Genomic DNA, 17,228 nt, shown 5'->3' on the forward strand with positions numbered 1-17,228 from the left:
GCCTCTGGCTGATCTCCTTTGCCAAATCTTCAGGGCTTCCTCCAGATGTACTTTAGGATCCTGTCCTCAGGTCGCTCCAGGCTAGATATCCAACAACTTTGGCCAAGCTTGGAGGGAGGTACCTGCCTGGGTACCTTGTTTTGGATTCTGCCTGAGAGAGATTGAGTTCTGAGTACCAGCTGCTATCCCTTTGGGGTAGGGACACCACAAGTTTGGCCAACTGTAGAGGGAAGTGTATGCCTGGTAGCTACCCTTGCCTTCTGTCGAGGTAAGTTTATGCCCGGTAGCTACCCTTGCCTTTTCACCTCGGCATGCTGCTGCAAACAGTTCTGCTTCCTCCAAGAGAGATTTTGGCTTTGTGGATCCTAAACTCGGATCCTTCTAGGCTAGGGTACTGAGAATTTTGGCTAGTTTGGAGTTTCGTACATGCCTGGTAGCTACCTTTGCCCCCACCACATTGTACTTATGAGTATTTTGGCTTACCTGCGGAAGTTCTGGCAAAAGTTACATACCTGTCTGTGATTGGTTACCTGCCTTTCTCTGCACGTCCTGTAGCTCTCACAGATTAGCTGGAATTGCACGGAGGTTTCCCAGTTTTTTCTCCATCTCTTGAGGTCTGCTCCTGTTTGCCCCGCAAGGCTCTTTCCAAGTACCTCTTGGAGCCTTTCCTTTTGGCATTCTCTGAACAGAGCTGCAACCCCAGGCTGCTGCCTCAGACTCCTCCAAGGCTGTTGCTCTAGCACGTTTGTGTCCATTGGTGTAGGTTCCCAACCCTGCAACAATGGAATAGACAGTTTCTGTTTGGTTACGTTTTGTTTGGTTGTTTCTTTTCATTATGACCTTTTCTTTCTTTGGTCTTTCCTTCAATCCTACCATTGTTGTTAGTTTGAATCCTCCTCTTAGTTTGGGTGTTTCTTTGCTTTTTTCAGACAGCAGCACCCCACCCCATTTTCCTTGTGCAGCGCCTGCCCGACGGTGTCCTGCCAGGTGCCTGGAGCAGACTGGAAAAGCTTGGCCTACATGCATTAGTTCTGGACAAAAGCAGCATACCCGCTGTGTGTCAAAGCCTATTTGGGCATCACAGCAGAATCTTGAAGTCTGCGGTGCCCAAAGTGAAACCTTTTTCTTCATTGAGGGAGTCCCCAGCAGCCTCAGCGGCACCCACAAACCCAGGCCATGGCCAGGGCCAGGCCCGTGCCTGCCCCAAGCCTCCTGGCCCAGGCTGGCCAGGCCCGGCTGGGACACGGCCTCCCCTCCCAGGCAGGGCCTCCTGCCTCAGCACCAGCCCTGACTCCTCCCTGCAGCTTGGCGCGGGGCATCAAAAAGTAGCAGGCAAACGCCAGCAGCAGCAGCCACAGGAAGGAGTAGAAGGCCCAGAAAGCTTCAGGGCTGGGGAAGAAGCTCATTCCCCAGGCATCAGCCATGCCTGTGACGTGCCACAGAGAGCCAAACTTGGCTGGATTGACGAGGATCAGCTGGACCGCACTCACGGTCCCCTTGCTCCACGTTCCCAGCTCAAGCTAGATCCTCTTCGCTCGTCAGCTCACGGCAAAATGGCAGCCAGCCTCGCTCAGCCCCACTTATATAGCCCGCCCCTCATTGTGATGCGCATTGCCTCAGCGTTGTCATCCCTCACCAGCTGTGGTGACAGCAGCGCTCAGCCATGGCAACGTTTGCGATGTAGGGACAGCAGGGATGAGGTGGCCCTCCCTGAGCTGAGCTAAACCACAGCAGGCGACCTTCACCCGAGCACCAGGCAGAAGCCAGCCCAGCGGGGCCAGCTCAGCACAGCGGGGCCGCGGCCCTTCGGTCACCTCTCCTGGGACCAGTACTGTTTTCTATGTTTATCAAGGACATAGACAGTGGGATCAAGTCCACCCTCAGCAAGTTTGCAGATGACACCAAGCTGAGAGGTGCAGTTGATACAACAGAAGGAAGGGATCCAAAGGGACATAGACAGCCTAAAGAAGTGGGCGCACGGAAATCTAATGAGGTTCAACAAATCCAAATGCATGGTGCTGCACCTGGGTCAGGGCAATCCCAGACTTCAGGACAGACTGAGAGAACTCATTGAGAGCAGCCCTGCAGAGAAGGACTTGGGGGTTCTGGTGGGTGAAAAGCTCAGCATGAGCCAGCACTGCAGGCTTGCAGTCCAGAAGGCCAACTGCATCCTGGGCTGCATCAGCAGAGGAGTGGCCAGCAGGTGGAGGGAGGTGACTGTCCCCCTCTGCTCTGCCCTTGTGAGGCCCCACTTGGGGCACTGCGTCCAGGTCTGGGGCCCCCAGCACAAGAAGGATGTGGGGCTGTTAGAAAGGGTCCAGGGGAGGACCAGGAAGATGACCAGAGGGCTGGAGCACCTCTCCTATGACAAAGGCTGAGAGAGCTGGGGATGTTCAGCCTGGAGAAGGCACCGCGGAGACCTTGTTGCAGCTTTTCAGAACTTAACGGGGGCTTATAGAAAAGATGGAGAGTGACTCTGCTCAGTCAGATAATGACAGGAGAAGGGGGAATGGTTTTAAACTAAAAGGGGAGATGTAGATGAGAGGTTAGGAGGAAATTCTTCTCTCAGAGGGTGGTGAGGCACTGCCACAGGCTGCGCAGAGCATCTGTGGATGCCCCATCCCTGGAGGTGTTCAAGGGCAGACTGGATGGGGCCCTGGGCAACCTGATCTAGTGGGTGGTGTCCCTGCCCATGGCAGGGGGGTTGGAACTGGATGATCTCTGGGGTCCCTTCCAACCCGAGCCATTCTATGATTCTATGATTCTATGATTGTTTATAAAATGAACATTAAAGTTAACTCTTCGTAAGATAATGAGATCAAGGAAGTACATGCTAAACACAGAAGACTATCATACTCAACTTTTTGCCCAAATCATGCTAATTGTCATCCCAGGGTGGGACAGATAAGCTTAGGATATAAAAGTGTTAGGAGGTAGCGGAAAAAAATTATGTTAGGAAAAAGCTTAGAGTGAGGAAAAAAGGGAGGGCTGGGGGGGGTGGGGGTAGCGGGGAGAAGAAAAAATTGAAAACCTAGAAGAGGCAGTCGATGTTCTGTGCTCCTTCTCCACCAAGAAAGGGACACCTCCTTGGTAAGCTCTGCACCTTCACCTTCACTTTGGTGAGGAATACCTGGGATAGCATTTCTATGTTTCTGAACGTATTAACTGCCTATTGGGTTAGTGGCATAGATTCATTTTAGCTGCCTATTGGGTCAGTGGCATAGACCCACAAGAAAGAGGAGAATCCCTTGTCATTAAGACCTCAGGGTTCTCCAGTTTGGCTGCATCTCTTCAAAAACCAGCCTACATTCAAGCGATGCAGGAGAAGGATCTGTTCCGGAGATCCCCAAAGCTAGCCCTGATTGATCTGGCAAGGTTAACTCCCCCTTAACTGTGGCCTCCCAGACAGCGTAAAGAGACATGTAGCTAGTGTCCAAGACCACATACAAACTGCCTGTGCTGTGAATGCTGCCCTGGATGCCACACAGCTTCCACAGAAGCTGGTCCCTCTAACTACCTGGAGTGAGTTTGTGCAAGATATAGTGATTATGGGTCTTGGATGGGCTGGGTCACAATCGACCACTGGGAAACCACCCAAGCCTCCCCAGTGGGTTTGACAGCTCCACACCACTGAGCCCAAGCCACAGTTCAAACCAAAATTCTACAAGGAATATATTGACCTGGGGTGTACAGCCTTGCCTACAACAAGGTCTCAAACACCACATCTCCCACAGCATCTCTTCTTTGTTCATGAACAGCAGGTCTAGTGGGGCATCCCCCCCCAGAGGCTCACTAACCAGCTGAGTAAGGAAGCTGTCTTCCAAACACTCCAGGAACCTCCTAGACTGCTTCCTCGGGGCTGCACCATTTCCTCAGCATCTCTCCACAACCCACAAGAAGTGCTGGTGCTTGTGCAACTTTAACCAGCTTCCACACAGTGTCTTGTGGAATCGCTCCACAGACCCCTTCAGGCTAGGTTCCCAAGAAGTTTGGCCAGGTTTGTAGGGAGGTGCATGCTAGAGGCTTCTCTTGCCTCTGGCTGATCTTGTTTCCCATAACTTAAGAGGTTACCTGAACATAAAGATTTAGTTTTGTCTTTTGTTTTTTCAAATATTGAAGTGTATCTACTCTGAACCCTCCATCTTTGAGTGGTTATATCTTACGTTTTTTTCCACTAGGCCGCTAAACTCCGTGACTCCTTGCAGGAGAGTGGTTTTGGCTCCTCCCATAGGTGCTGGTTTTAGGATTTTGGGTTCTCTGCACTGATATCTGGACAGAAATATAGGAATTATACCTTAAGTAATGAGTAAGTAAATGTGTGTGTAGTTAGTGAAGTGAGGCTGTTGAATTTCATACTCACCAAAGTGGCGGGGTCGAAACTCTTCATCACTTCCCAAAGTAGAGACCAGTCATACGTGTGAGGTTGAAGCTGTCTCCCATCACTGATGTGTGGAGGTGTGAAGACAATACTCACAGGTAAAGGAACACAGAACGGGAACACTTTCCACTGTCAAAGCATGCAGTCCTTTCCATAATGATGCCTTTTGTGAATGGATTGTCCTCCAAGTAAAGGCAGAGAGCTATTTTACCCTGTGGTGCTATTATAGCACTGTTCCAGCAACTCACTTTCATAAAATTATTGGAAGCCTTTTCCCAGTTCCTGCTATGCACTTACTCATTGCCAGTTTATAATATTTAGTTTTGAATCATTTTCCTTAATTTATTCTCATCTTACCCTGGTGTTTACCCTGAAAGTTCTTGTTTCATCAGTATCCATATTCTTTGTCAAATTATGGTTTTCTAGCTGCAACAAACAAAGCTGTTTTGCAGAGGCAGACCCGAGTTCCTGTGTTTGCTCCAAGCTGCCTGTCACAAGCCAGCTCAGATACGGATCTGCCAATCCGTATTTACAGAGAAAAGAAAAAGTGTTGAGAGGTCCCCCAGGCCACCCCATGCCCAAAGCCATCAGCCATGGCCATGCACAGACGTCTTGCATCTCAGCCCTGTTCAGCTCAGCCCACAGTGCTCTTGCAGCACGATTTGCTAAAGCAAGGGCCAAACCAATCAATACCTTGTCAGTTAAGGATTTTGTTTTTCTGTCCCAGAAATATCTGCTAACAATGGATCCTGTTTCATGTCTTGGATTTTCCTTGCAGACAGTGACTTTCATCTCAGGTTCATTTCTTAGTTAGAACCAGGCTGAATCTGTTGCTCTGTTTTCTGTGTAAGCCAACTTTGACGGTTCCTCTCGTGGTGGATTATCTCACGTGCTCAGGCATCTATCCAGCTTCTTCAGAGCCTGGGTGAATGGAAGTCATGTGAGTGCTGCAGCTTGCACCAGTGAGGCAATCTGCCTTCATTAGGAAGTCCTCTGCAAGGTGCCAGCTGGCTACTCGTATTTCCTATTGGCACAAACTTTCCGTGTCGCTAGAGGGAAAAGTGGAGACACCTTTTGGGGCCAGCAAAGCAGAGTGGAAAAAAATTCCACTCAGGTCATCTTACGCAAGACGAGAAGGGTGAACTAGGCACAGCACAGCCTAGGGAGCATGCATGTGCCTTTATAAATGGATGTACAGGTGAGCAATGAGCTACACTTGGACTGCCGAGGAAGAGAGGAGTTAACGTCCGGCTGAGAATTTGGTTACATGAAGTTCAGGTGACCAAGGTCAGAGCAAGCTGAAATTCCAGTGCATGGCAATTTGCAGGGAAAACTCCCTGGGAAGGTTACAGCTTCACTGGGGAATTTTCCCCTGTGGACCACCAGTGTGCTCTCAGAAACACGTGCATTTTTCCTCTTTTATGTCCCTTCTGTCTTCCTTTCTTACTACTGTGCCCCACTGGCACAGTAAGGCTGTGTCTGTTTCTTGCCAGGTCACATTGTGGCGGTGTCACTGGTTGGTTCCTGTTGCTGTTCCTACATCTAGAAGTGTTCAGGGGGCAATAGGTTGGTTCTACAGGTTATGCCCTGAAAAACTTTCCTGCTCAGTGTGTCTTTGTCTTTTTAAGCTCCTTGCTTTCAGTAATGAAGGATATAGTCAGAGATAACGGCAATTGTTTATAGCCTGATACCCCAAACAGCTGAGACCCCATATAGTTAAGTTTGTCCATTTTCAGTTTGCTTTAATGTAATTACTCAGAAACTTAACCTGTTGTTGAAATATTTATCCTGCTGTTGTTATTCCAATGATCTTTATTGCTTTTTATTCATGAGAAACTACTCAAGGTTAAAAAAAAAAATACATTTTTTACATACAGACGTGTTTGTAGATACTATTTAAATTTTATGTGTATACATAGAAATATACACATACATAAAATCACCTAGAGAGCGATGAGGTTAATGGGGCCATCACACAATGACATGACCTGAAAGCAGGCAGCTGGGCCAGTCGTGCGTGCAAGTGGTCACACACGTGGCCAGGCCAAAGAGTAAAGCTTAGAAGTAGACAGTGAGTTAAATATGATGAAAATATATTACCAAAAAATACACACATGCAGGTCCTTTCTGAATGGATCTGAAGGTTCCCCGCCTGAGCAAGAACCGGTATCTCTACAGGCTGGCAAGTTTGGTAGCATTTAGAGCATGAATTATGTATGATAGAAATGAAGTGTATTTTAGTGCAGATAGCTGAAAAGCCTTGCAATGTACTCCTAATCCAGCGGCATTGCCTTGAGCTACTCTGAGGCCTCTTTGTCAAATGCAGACATTAGCACAAAGCACACCTCTGACTGCAGGCATTTAAAGATCAACAAGGGCCAAAAAAGCTTTTAAGAGCCAATGAAACCAGGGAAACGACCATGTTCCCTTTCAGTGTCAGGTTAGATTGCCTTCTTATGAGTGCAGCTATTTCAGGTACAGAGTGCTTAGTGGTTTGGGTCTTGTTGCATGGAGAACGTGTTCCCCAGAAAACATCTGTTTCCTTCACCTGCAAACCGCAGTGTGCTGTGAAAAGGCAGGGCTGTAGCCGCAGGGCCCCAGGGGAACGAAGGGAATCTGGCTCAAAGGGATGATGAGCACGGTTTTCTGAAACATGGTATCAGAGGCAGCACTTAAAAGGAGAGAATGCTATTAGAGCGCACCACACTCTGCTACTCGGGCAGGTCCAATTCCTGGGCAGGTCCAAGAAATAAATGTTCCAAAGGAAAAGCCCCGTTTGATCTGGTTCCTGTCAGCCGCTGGCGCTGGCAGGGTGTGTGGGCAGCGTCTCAAATCACACCTGGTCTGGTCTGCAGGCCTGACAACACCCAGACAGCTCAGGTGGTGCTCTGGGCATGGAGGACAGAGGAGAGTTTCACAGTCTGCCATTTCAACCATTTAACCAGATGCTGCCTTTTTTTTTTTTTTTTTTTCCAGAAGATGACATGAATAATTACATTAGTCGATACTACAACGAAACTAGTAGTGGTAAGTTTTGCTTGAAAATGTAAATGTAAACTGAGTTTTTGCATGCTATTGTGTGCTGTAAACCCAGTGAGACTGAACAATTATGTAGTTCTGTCCCAGAAACGAAACCCAACCATGCATCTGGGGGTTGTGGTTGACAGCAAGTTGAATATGAACCAACAGTGTGCCCTGGCAGCCAGGAGGGCCAACTGGGGTGCATCAAGCACGGCATTGCTAGTCGGTCGAGGGAAGCGATTGTCCCGCTCTACTCTACACTAGTGCGGCCTCACCTCGAGTACTGTGTGCAGTTCTGGGCACCACAGTACAAAAAGGATGTAAAGCTGTTGGAGAGTGTCCAGAGGAGGGCAACAAAGATGGTGACAGGCCTAGAGGGGAAGAAATATGAGGAGCGGCTGAGGTCACTGGGCCTGTTCAGCCTGGAGAAGAGGAGGCTGAGGGGAGACCTCATCACGCTCTACAACTTCCTCACGAGAGGGAGTGAAGGGCAAGGAGATGACTTACTCTTCTTAGTCACCAGTGACAGGACCTGCGGCAATGGTGTCAAGCTGAGGCAGGGGAGGTTTAGGGTGGACATGAAGAAGAGGTTCTTCACCAAGAGGGCGGTCGCACACTGGAACAGGCTCCCCAGTGGTCACTCCACCAACCAAGCCTGTCTGAATTTAAGAAGCGATTGGACTGTGCGCTTCGTCACATGGTCTAAACTTTTGGGCAGACCTGCACGGTACCTGTTAGGCACTCGCAGTAGTTTGAAAATGCAGGCCAGGTTAGTGCCCCTGGCTATCCAGGTTGTTCTGCCTGCACTGAGGTGCAAATGCACCCTGGAGTGAAAAGTAGGGCCAGGACAAACAGGGGAGCCCTGGGTGGCACCCGTGCTCCATGACTGGAGGCTGGAGGCCCCTGGCCGGTGCGCACCTGTGGGCCCTGTCTGAAAAGTCAACTCCTGTGGGGCCCAGCTCTTCAAGGTGTGTGGCTGTCAGCCCCAGCTCTTCAAGTGTGACGATGTGGGCCCCATTTCTGCAAGGTGTGGGCCTTGCATCGTCACGGCCTGACGGCGTGGGCCCTGTCTCTTCAAGGTGTGGGGTTCCGACCCCAGCTTTTGAAGGTGTGAGGTGGGTCCTGGGTCTGCAGGTCTGTCGGTGCGGGCCTCACTTCTCAAAGCTGGGGGTGGGACCCGTGGCTTACAGATGGGCACTCGTAGGCCCCAGGGTCTTAACAAAGCACCTGTGCGCCCCGGGGCGTACCAGTGGGTGTGCGGCCCTGCCTCCTGGCGGCGCACGGCTCCGGGCGTCTGCCAGCCGTGCAGCAGCGGGCCCCGCCTGCCAGCGTGGGCCGCCTCAGCGGTGTGCGCGTGCGGGCCTTGCCCTTGCGGGCCGGGGGTGGGCCCCGCCTCCTGGTGCCGTGCGCACCTCCGGGCGCCGCTGCCTGCAGCGCTGGGGCGGGCCCGGCCCTAACCGCGGGGCTGATGGGCGCTGACGGCGCGGCTGGGGCGCGCTTAGCGGGGGCGCAGGCGTGAGGCGTCCTTGGGGGGCGTCTTAAAAGGGGCACAGGCGTTGGGCGGTCGTAAAAGGGGCGAGGCGCTGTAGGAGCTTAAAAAGGCAACGGTAAGGAACGGAGTTCCTAAAAGGGGCGGGGCTGTGTGGAGTTCTTAAAAGGGCCACGACCGTTGGCTTCTTAAAAGGGCACCGCTGGCAAAGGGACGCGACAAAACAGCGGGTCCCTGGAAGGGGACACGGGATGAACGGGACGCTACCACGGGGCGGGAGCGAGGGCCGGGCTTAAGGCGGGCACGAGCAGGTGAGGTGTTGAAAAGGGCGCGAGGCGCGGTACAGCGCAGGCGGAGCGGGCCCCGCGCCTCCGTCCGTGCGTGGTGGCGGCGCCCTCACGTTTGCGCTTGTAAAGCTGCGCCTGGGTGCGGTCCCGGGGCCGCGCCTTGCGGCCCTGACGAGGGCTGTGCGCAGCCCAGGCTCCCAGCAGGGGCCCACGCAGGCGTTGCTCTCGGCAGGGTCGGTGCTGGTACTGGGGCTGGGGCATTTCAAGGGCACGGGAAAGGCACTTGTAAAAGGAGGGGGCGCAAGGTCTTAAAGTAGGTGCCTCCGGGGGCGGTAAGAAGTTTAAAGTTAAGCCTAAATGTTTGTAATTTGTCACGTGTTACCTGCGGAGACAGAATGAGACTCTGACACAAGGTAAAGACACAGCTTTATGCACCTGGTAACACAATTCATGTTTACCATTCCTGCAGACAGCGGCATTCCCGAGGCAGCCGTCTGTGTCGTTACCACCGCCGCCATCGATGTCCATCACCCCAACATCTCTTCCGACGTGTTCACAGTGGAGGTGCCGCTGCGGCTGAATAGCACCGGGACATCTGCCAGCATCACATCGGGCAGCGCATCCCGCTCCACCGTCAGCTCCGGTACCCAGGCGTGCAGCGAGAGCAGCCAGACCCTGGGCTCCTCCCCAGAGTGCAGCGTGACCTGTGAGGATGCTGCGGAGGCTGACACCAGCCCCCGGGCTGACCCTGCACGCACCGAGCAGCACGTGGCACAAGCCATGGTGCAGGAGCTGCTCTGCTCCCTGTCAGAAGAAGTCTGCCTGGCTCAGAGGAGTCTGGACCCTGTCAACCTGAAGCTGCCCAGCCCAGGAGACTCAGTGAGGGCCAGCCCCAACCTGGGCCACCACCTCACCATCTACCACCGCAGGAACCAGGACAGCCTTGATGTCTTCCAGCTCAAACCGCTCATCGACTGTCCACAGGGGGCCCCAGTGATTGATGAGAAGTATGGGGCACTGGGGCCCCCCCGAGCCACCACTGGGCAAGGTCCCCAAGGCATAAGGAGAGCTGTGGGAACACACTGTGCAGGCACACTCATGATTCTGGGTCATCAGGCTGCCACAGGCAAGGCCCCAGTATTGGAGGCAACCCTGGAGTGGCTGCCAGCCCTGGGCCAGGCCAGCACCTTCCCTCTAGTGCCTGCAGGACACAACCACCCCACCCAGCTCCATATCCAGGCCAGCCCGGACCTACAGCGTCCTTTGGGCACAGTGGACCTTCCAGCCATCTTCAGCCCACATGGACCCACCGTGCCTGGTGGGGAGGAGAACAGATTGCAGATGGGTCCTGCCCTCAGCATAGGTCCAGCCCCAAGGTACATGGACCTTCCCCTGCTTCAGAGGCCCGGGGCCCAGGGGCAGGACAGAGCCAGCGGCCAGCCTGGGCCCAAGCTGGCCACCTAGCTCACCATCCTTGCTGCCAGGGGGCTGAACACAGCTGGGAGGGAGTAAGGATGGCAATAAACACTGACAAACACTGCTGTCTCCCTTCCTCTTCCTCCCATCCTTCCTTCCTTCCCCTACCTCTCTTTTCTTTGCTTTCCTGGTGTCTCTAATACCCACCCCACACCCAGCACCTGCTGTGCCATCCCATCACCCACAGAAAAAAAACAACAAAAAACACAGCAACAAGCCCTCATTCCCCTACAATCCTTTATTTGTTATTATTCCTTCTTACCACCTGTCCCACCAACCCACACTGCCCAGCAAAAAGATGCTGACACCAGTGCTTTCCAGTACTTTTTTTTTTTTTTTGTCATTACCACCCCCCAAAACGCGGTGCGGGGGCCAGCGCTGTTGCTCACTTCTTCTTCAGGAGCTCCGTCATCTCGGGCACTGCCTGCAAACACCAGTATCAGGGTAGCACCTGCTCTCCCCTCTGTCCCCCCCCCAAAGTCTCCACATGAAGCACCCAACGCCCCCCCAGGGGCACCCCCTGCCCTCCTGCCCCGCTGCCTAACACACAACTGCACGGGCTGTGGGTCACCCCAGCTCACAACACTCCCCACTTCCCTCCTGCTGAATAGAGCCTCTTAATTATTTAAGAGTGCTACATCTCCATTAGGTGGAAATAATGCATTCGTACAAAATTTATTAAGGAAATTGTCTACATGGTGTTTCTTCAGAATGTGACTTTGTCTCGGGCTTACGAAAAGGCCCGTTCTCGCTGTTGAGCCAGCGGGCATCAGTTCAGGAATGGCATTAAGTGCTGGCAGAGTTTCTGTCTGTGCCTCTCCACAGAGCCACTACCAGCTCCTGCCAGTCACACACATGGCCGTGCGCACAGCCTCCCACCTGTGAGCCATAAGGCACTTGGACATGGTCTACTTCACAGCTCAGTTTTCCAGAAGAAAACTGCCAGTTCGCCACAAGCTGCAGTAAGGCAGCGAGCCCAGGCAAAAGGGAGAACTGCTGCAGTCTAAAAACACTGCTAACTCCGCATGTTCATACTTTCTGAAGCTTAAAAACACATCTAAGTACCTATGTGCAGTTATTTCTCAAAACAGCGCGTGATTCAGGTACCAGAAGATGGGCAGGCTGACTGCGAAACCCACCCCCCAAAATTACCCTGGCAAGGACTGAATTCTGAGACTGAAAATAACGCAGTCGTAAAGCCAACTCTTTAACTAAACCCAGAGCAAACACCCTGCCACAAACATCTTTAAAATTCAGTAGATTATATTACCTATTTAAGATACCATTATGCATCTGAATGAGTTATCCCACATTTCCAAGTTGAGCCTTACCTGAAATAAGTCTGCCACCAGTCCGTAGTCTGCCACTTGAAAAATTGGAGCTTCTGGGTCCTTGTTAATAGCAACGATGGTCTGCAAGCAACAGGAAAGTACCATGTGAATTTATAGTGATTTACGTCTAGGGTCAGATTACACAGACAGGTCTCATCTACAAAACATGGGCTAACTGCTCTCCTAGCCACCAGATGCAGAGGATAATGAAACGCAGCACTTAAAATGTTTTTCCTTTCCACCTCAAAAATAAATAAAAATAAAAACAGGCAAACAAACAAACAAAACAAACATCTCCAAAACCCACCATCAAGAAAGTCTCCAAAACTGAGCCACATGTTCGTAACAGTGATTAAAAAGTCCCCTTCTTGCTCATAGCACACATCAGGGCTATCCTTCCTTGTTCAAAATAAGAACCTAGGAAAAAAATTACTACAGCAGATTATCTGCACTATTTAAGCCGTAATATTACAGAAATAAATCAGGTAGCATTTAAAACACGTATGATCAAATGATGCCACAGGCCCCCGTACTTACAGCAGGCCATGCGATTTACTGTGTCGCACAGTAGAAAAATGCCCAGTAGTCAAATGTGATCTAAATCCCAACACAATGGTCCAGAAAATGCCTCCCTTGATTTCAACTCTTTCATACAGGTAAATCATTCCATAAACATCTGTGACAGTTTCCAGCAAAGTAAGTGGGTGTCCACATCCCAATGTACGGCAGGATGGGGAGACTCCGTAAAGGATGGAAAAAATCAAAAACCGCGACAGCTCATAAAATGAGCCTGACACCAAATGGGTCTAAACCACAGCTCTCCAATACTGCCTTTCCACCTAAATGCTGCAATATGAACTCTGATTTGAGGCAACCGGAGTCCTCAGGATAGCTCTAACCCAACATTTATTTCATAGGCTTATCTGCCATTCCCAGGTAGCCACGGTTCATGTTTCTCACGTGCTTTACTCCCTTCACTGAACATACTTGTCCCACAAAATTAAAGGCTCAGTGCCATATATCTAATGGCAATAACTCAAAGATGTGAGTTCACAAATTCTGTATTCTTAAGCCCACAGGAACATTCTTTCTTCACAGCTCTTTTGTATCCCGTGACTCGCTATAAAGAAGTACCACATCCTTTATGCAGCAAGGAAGTACCTACAGCAGAGCCCTGCTGCTGCCTGCTCGCCAGCTCACAAGCAAAGACTTGTGAGTATTCCAGTAAGGCTTCCCCTGCAATATTTTCCCCCAAAAGGTACTTGTTTTATTTCAGTTACTCCATTTGCAAACACTAGCCTCTGCTAACAGCTCTAATGTACAGGAAACAAAACCCAGGTTATGACAGCCCAGGATATTAACTCAATAAAGACCTTCTCTAACCATGCTCTGAGGCCCTACCACACTTTCCAAGAGCCCTTCACAGGAGCATGAGGGGCTAATACTGGGGCCTGCTTGAGGCCAGCCATCGGTGACACCCTGGGGGCTGCTGGCTCTGTCCTTAAGGCTGTGGGAACGCTGGTGGGCAGGAGAACAATCTGGCTAAGATGGCAAAGCACGCACCTGGGTCATCAGCCCAGGCAAATGAGGCAAGAGGCAATGGGCAGGCAGATGGCTCCAATGTCCCTGCTCTCACCTGGCCCAGACGAGAATCACACAGGTACTGTAAACTCCCACAAGTTGCTACTTCAACACAAAGGACACCTTCAGCCACAAAACCAGCTGACTTTCCCTCTGCATGCTCCCCTCTTCAGCCCCACTAGCCCTAGAAGGCTCCTTAATAAATACTGTGCCACATTCACACACAAAAAAGAAGCACACGTTGCTTGAAAAACATCTATTTTAAAGTTTTAAGTTTGGCAGCCTAGTCCTTCCTCTGCCTCCTCTGCTCAAGTACCTCTGTATTGAGGTCTGGTTCTCTACCTCATCGCTAAAATCAGACTTTCCATAGTAAGAAGCAAAATCATCACCTTGTTTGCAACAAAACTTTTGGAAGTTACGTCCCTTGGAAAGAGCAGATGCTGGCTGGAACTACCTCAGGAAGGAATTAAAAATAAGGGAAGAAAGCAACAAGGATTCATCAGGCCTCCTCAAAAGCTGCATTTTCTACCTTGCTGTAAAAGGACAAATAAATTATACATTTCACTTGGTAGAAAGCATCTGACTGCTCTGGAAAACATATCCTTAAGTGTGCAAGTTCACAATGCCAGATAATTCACAGTGCTGATGGAAGGCAGGGGACACTCCCGAGACAGTTTCCATGGCTGCATAATTCTTTTATGTTTGTCTAAATGGGATCTTTTCCATAATTACACCTGTAATGCTTTGGCTAAAAGGAAAGTAGAATACACTTCAAACACAAAACAATTTTAGAATGCACATATTTGTTTACACTAGAAAAACTGTCATCTCTGGGTGAAATTAATCTTAAGTATGCCTCTAATACTGACAAATTTTATCTGTACTTATTTCATATAAAAAACCATCTCAAAGTACCAAGCACAGCAGGAAAAGCAAAAAAAGCTGAGGTCTTACTGTTACAGTACAGCCAATATTGCTGCATGATATCAAAGGAAACTCTGGCACATAAAGTAATAGGTTTCCAGTATGGCTGGTAGTTTTACTGAGATGAAACAGGAGATAAATGCAACCAGGGTCAAATCAAGACTTAGGCAGCTTTACGCATACCTTTCTCAGTCCGTACCTGATTTAATCCCACCCACCCATTCTCTCCCTCGCTCAAAAGCAAGGCAGGAAATTAAATACTTTGAAACAAAGACGTTTTTCACACTGCGGCCCATCAGCTCCTACTCCTAGCAGAGTCCAGGGCGAGCTAAAGACAATGGGGACGACTGTGATAGCACTGCATCAGGGCTGCTTTAGCCATCTCTCCCTGTTGCTGTGCTGCAAGAAGAGACTACGGCAACCTTGTTTCCATTAAGAACAGTGAGAATACACTGCTGCAGATACTATTATTGACATTTCTCTATCTCACGAGTGACCTTTATTTCCTCTGCCTATCATTCATCCTCAGTTTATCATTTTGGTTGTTTTTTCTCCACTGTGTCGACTAAGGCAAAAACAGCTCGGCTCCCACTTCAGAAAGCTGAGGCCCAAAAAAGGGTGCTGTCTCCCAGATCCAGATGATTTCCCCATAGAATTTATGATTTAAATCATATGTTCAAGAAGAACTAAATCCTAAGAAAGCATGGACCATTCTACCACGCAGGCTGGATTGTGAGGACAAATACCAGTCACACAATCTCATTACACTCTGTCACTGCTCAGACACAAGACAATTTCAAGGATCTGCCTGTAAAGTTTTATAATCTTTTATAAAGCTATTGCCAACCACGGAAAAGCCTCTCATCAAATTTCTGGGTGCTGGAAAATGGATTCAAAGCCATTAAAACTTGTGATAAGTTCCCTGGATATAGACAAAAAAATAATTTCTTCTTAAAATACTTGGCAAGAGACAGGACAACCTACATTTTTTGATGTTTGGCATTTCATGGTATCATTCAGCAGGTAATTATGCTCTTCTTTCCAAACACTGCACTGTGGACTGAACTGGCAATTCCAATTTCAGATGATGTACTTTGGCAACTAATGAGTTAAACCTTTTAAAGTTTTACTGCCATTTTATAATAGGTTTCCATTTGAATGGCTAAATGCAGGAATGTCAGAGACATCTTTTACTTTGTGGAATACTAAGTTCATAATTCAAATTACACATTGTTATGCATGAATTAATATGTCATACTCTGAAATAAATGCAAATGGAACTACTGTATAGAATTCAGGCAGGTCTGTGTACGTTGGTTTTTAATAAACAAGTCAATTACCTTCTTTTACTTAATACCTCAGGCTTAGTGCAATAGTTGTTCTACCATGTTAGTCGTTCCACCACAGTATCTTTTTCAGCAAAGCTTAGAGGCATTGTATAATGCAGCAGATAAAACGTCAATCTTACCACGGAATGAGTTGGAAAGCTTGTTAAATTACTGATGAAAAACAAAGAACTCTTTTCCTTCCTCAAAAATCTCTTCTACCACATCCAACTTTATATACCTTGCTGTCTTTCATCCCAGCCAAGTGTTGGATTGCTCCAGATATTCCCACAGCAATATAAAGTTCCTAGAAGAAAACAAAAATTAGACATTTTTGGTACCCACAACATAGCTTCAGTAAGCTCTCACAAACCCTACTCAAGATCAATTACATACAGTAGTTTTTACACGAGAGTAGTTCTCAACATTAAAGGCAGCTCATGATTGGTTCCCTTTCCCACTTTTGGATGCAATGCAGCTGTAAAAGGAGAATCCCAAAGGAACATCTGCCAAAGACAGATGAGAAAAACGGTGATCTGCATCAAACATGCATCAACATTGCTCTGCTACAGGATAGGGCAAACGGTGCTACCCATAACCCTAGAGATTCCCAAAACAACTATTAAGCAAGATAACCTATAACCACATAAATGCAGTTCCTGAAGAGAAAAAAACGAGGCTCTTTTGCCTGAGGCCTCCTTCCATGATTCTCCTAAAATAAGACAATGCACAAAGCTGAAATATGGGTGTTTAAGCCATTAATAAACTTTTCTATCTGGCAGGATAAAGTACTTCAGACACTGTGGTCTGTGAGTGCAATTTCCACTTGTAGTGATAGTTTCTATTACTTACCCCAAACCTCAACATACACATGCCCTAACGCTTTTCTTCCCCCGTTCAGTATCAACGCCTACACCGGATGAGTAAAGAAGTATTTTCCAGGTAGGCACCACCATGCAATAGAATCATTACACTTCAGGACTGCCAACCCAGCATATCCAGAGACTTGCATTCCAAATACAGGAAAAGAAAAGTGTTCTATATCAATGGTCTTAATTCATAGTAGAAAAGCAGTTTTCCCCCTTGGGCTAAAAGTTAGCCAGGCTATAACCTATCAAAAACCAAGTATATTTTCAACTCGGTGGCAGCTTTCCCACCACCACTATTTCAAGTAACAGTCAAACCTTCACTGTTCACCTACCTAATTTTACAGAAGAAAAAAATAAATGAATTACTTCTCACTAAATCCATCATAAAAGAAGCAACTGGAACACACAAAAGTAGCCAGGGAATCATCTGTCAAAAACAATTGCAAGGTTGTGTTTATACATACTTCGGAAAGATGCAACCTTAAATACTAGCAGACGTTCTTTTTCAAAAATGCCACAGCTAGTCCCCATTTAAGCACATGCAAAT

At 48.9% G+C, this 17,228-nt stretch overlaps 2 protein-coding genes across 2 annotated transcripts in view; one reads left to right on the forward strand and one right to left on the reverse strand.

Moving 5' to 3' along the window:
• The window catches only part of TMEM266 (transmembrane protein 266), a 140,495-nt gene extending 130,215 nt beyond the window's left edge, over window positions 1-10,280 (forward strand). The window contains 3 exon segments of the mRNA XM_035335477.1: window positions 7,355-7,405; window positions 9,645-10,195; window positions 10,197-10,280. Of these exon segments, the coding sequence (XP_035191368.1) occupies window positions 7,355-7,405; window positions 9,645-10,195; window positions 10,197-10,238 (644 nt within the window). The 3' untranslated portion in view covers window positions 10,239-10,280.
• Window positions 10,281-10,874: 594 nt separating this feature from the next.
• The window catches only part of ETFA (electron transfer flavoprotein subunit alpha), a 30,999-nt gene continuing 24,645 nt past the window's right edge, over window positions 10,875-17,228 (reverse strand). The window contains exons 10-12 of the mRNA XM_035335478.1: window positions 16,054-16,119; window positions 11,983-12,063; window positions 10,875-11,075 (exon numbers count right to left, since the gene is read on the reverse strand). Coding sequence (XP_035191369.1) covers window positions 11,037-11,075; window positions 11,983-12,063; window positions 16,054-16,119 — 186 coding nt within the window. The 3' untranslated portion in view covers window positions 10,875-11,036. The remainder of the gene's footprint in view (window positions 11,076-11,982; window positions 12,064-16,053; window positions 16,120-17,228) is intronic.

The sequence above is a fragment of the Oxyura jamaicensis genome, chromosome 10, assembly GCF_011077185.1.
Source record: "Oxyura jamaicensis isolate SHBP4307 breed ruddy duck chromosome 10, BPBGC_Ojam_1.0, whole genome shotgun sequence".
Taxonomy (NCBI): domain Eukaryota; kingdom Metazoa; phylum Chordata; class Aves; order Anseriformes; family Anatidae; genus Oxyura; species Oxyura jamaicensis.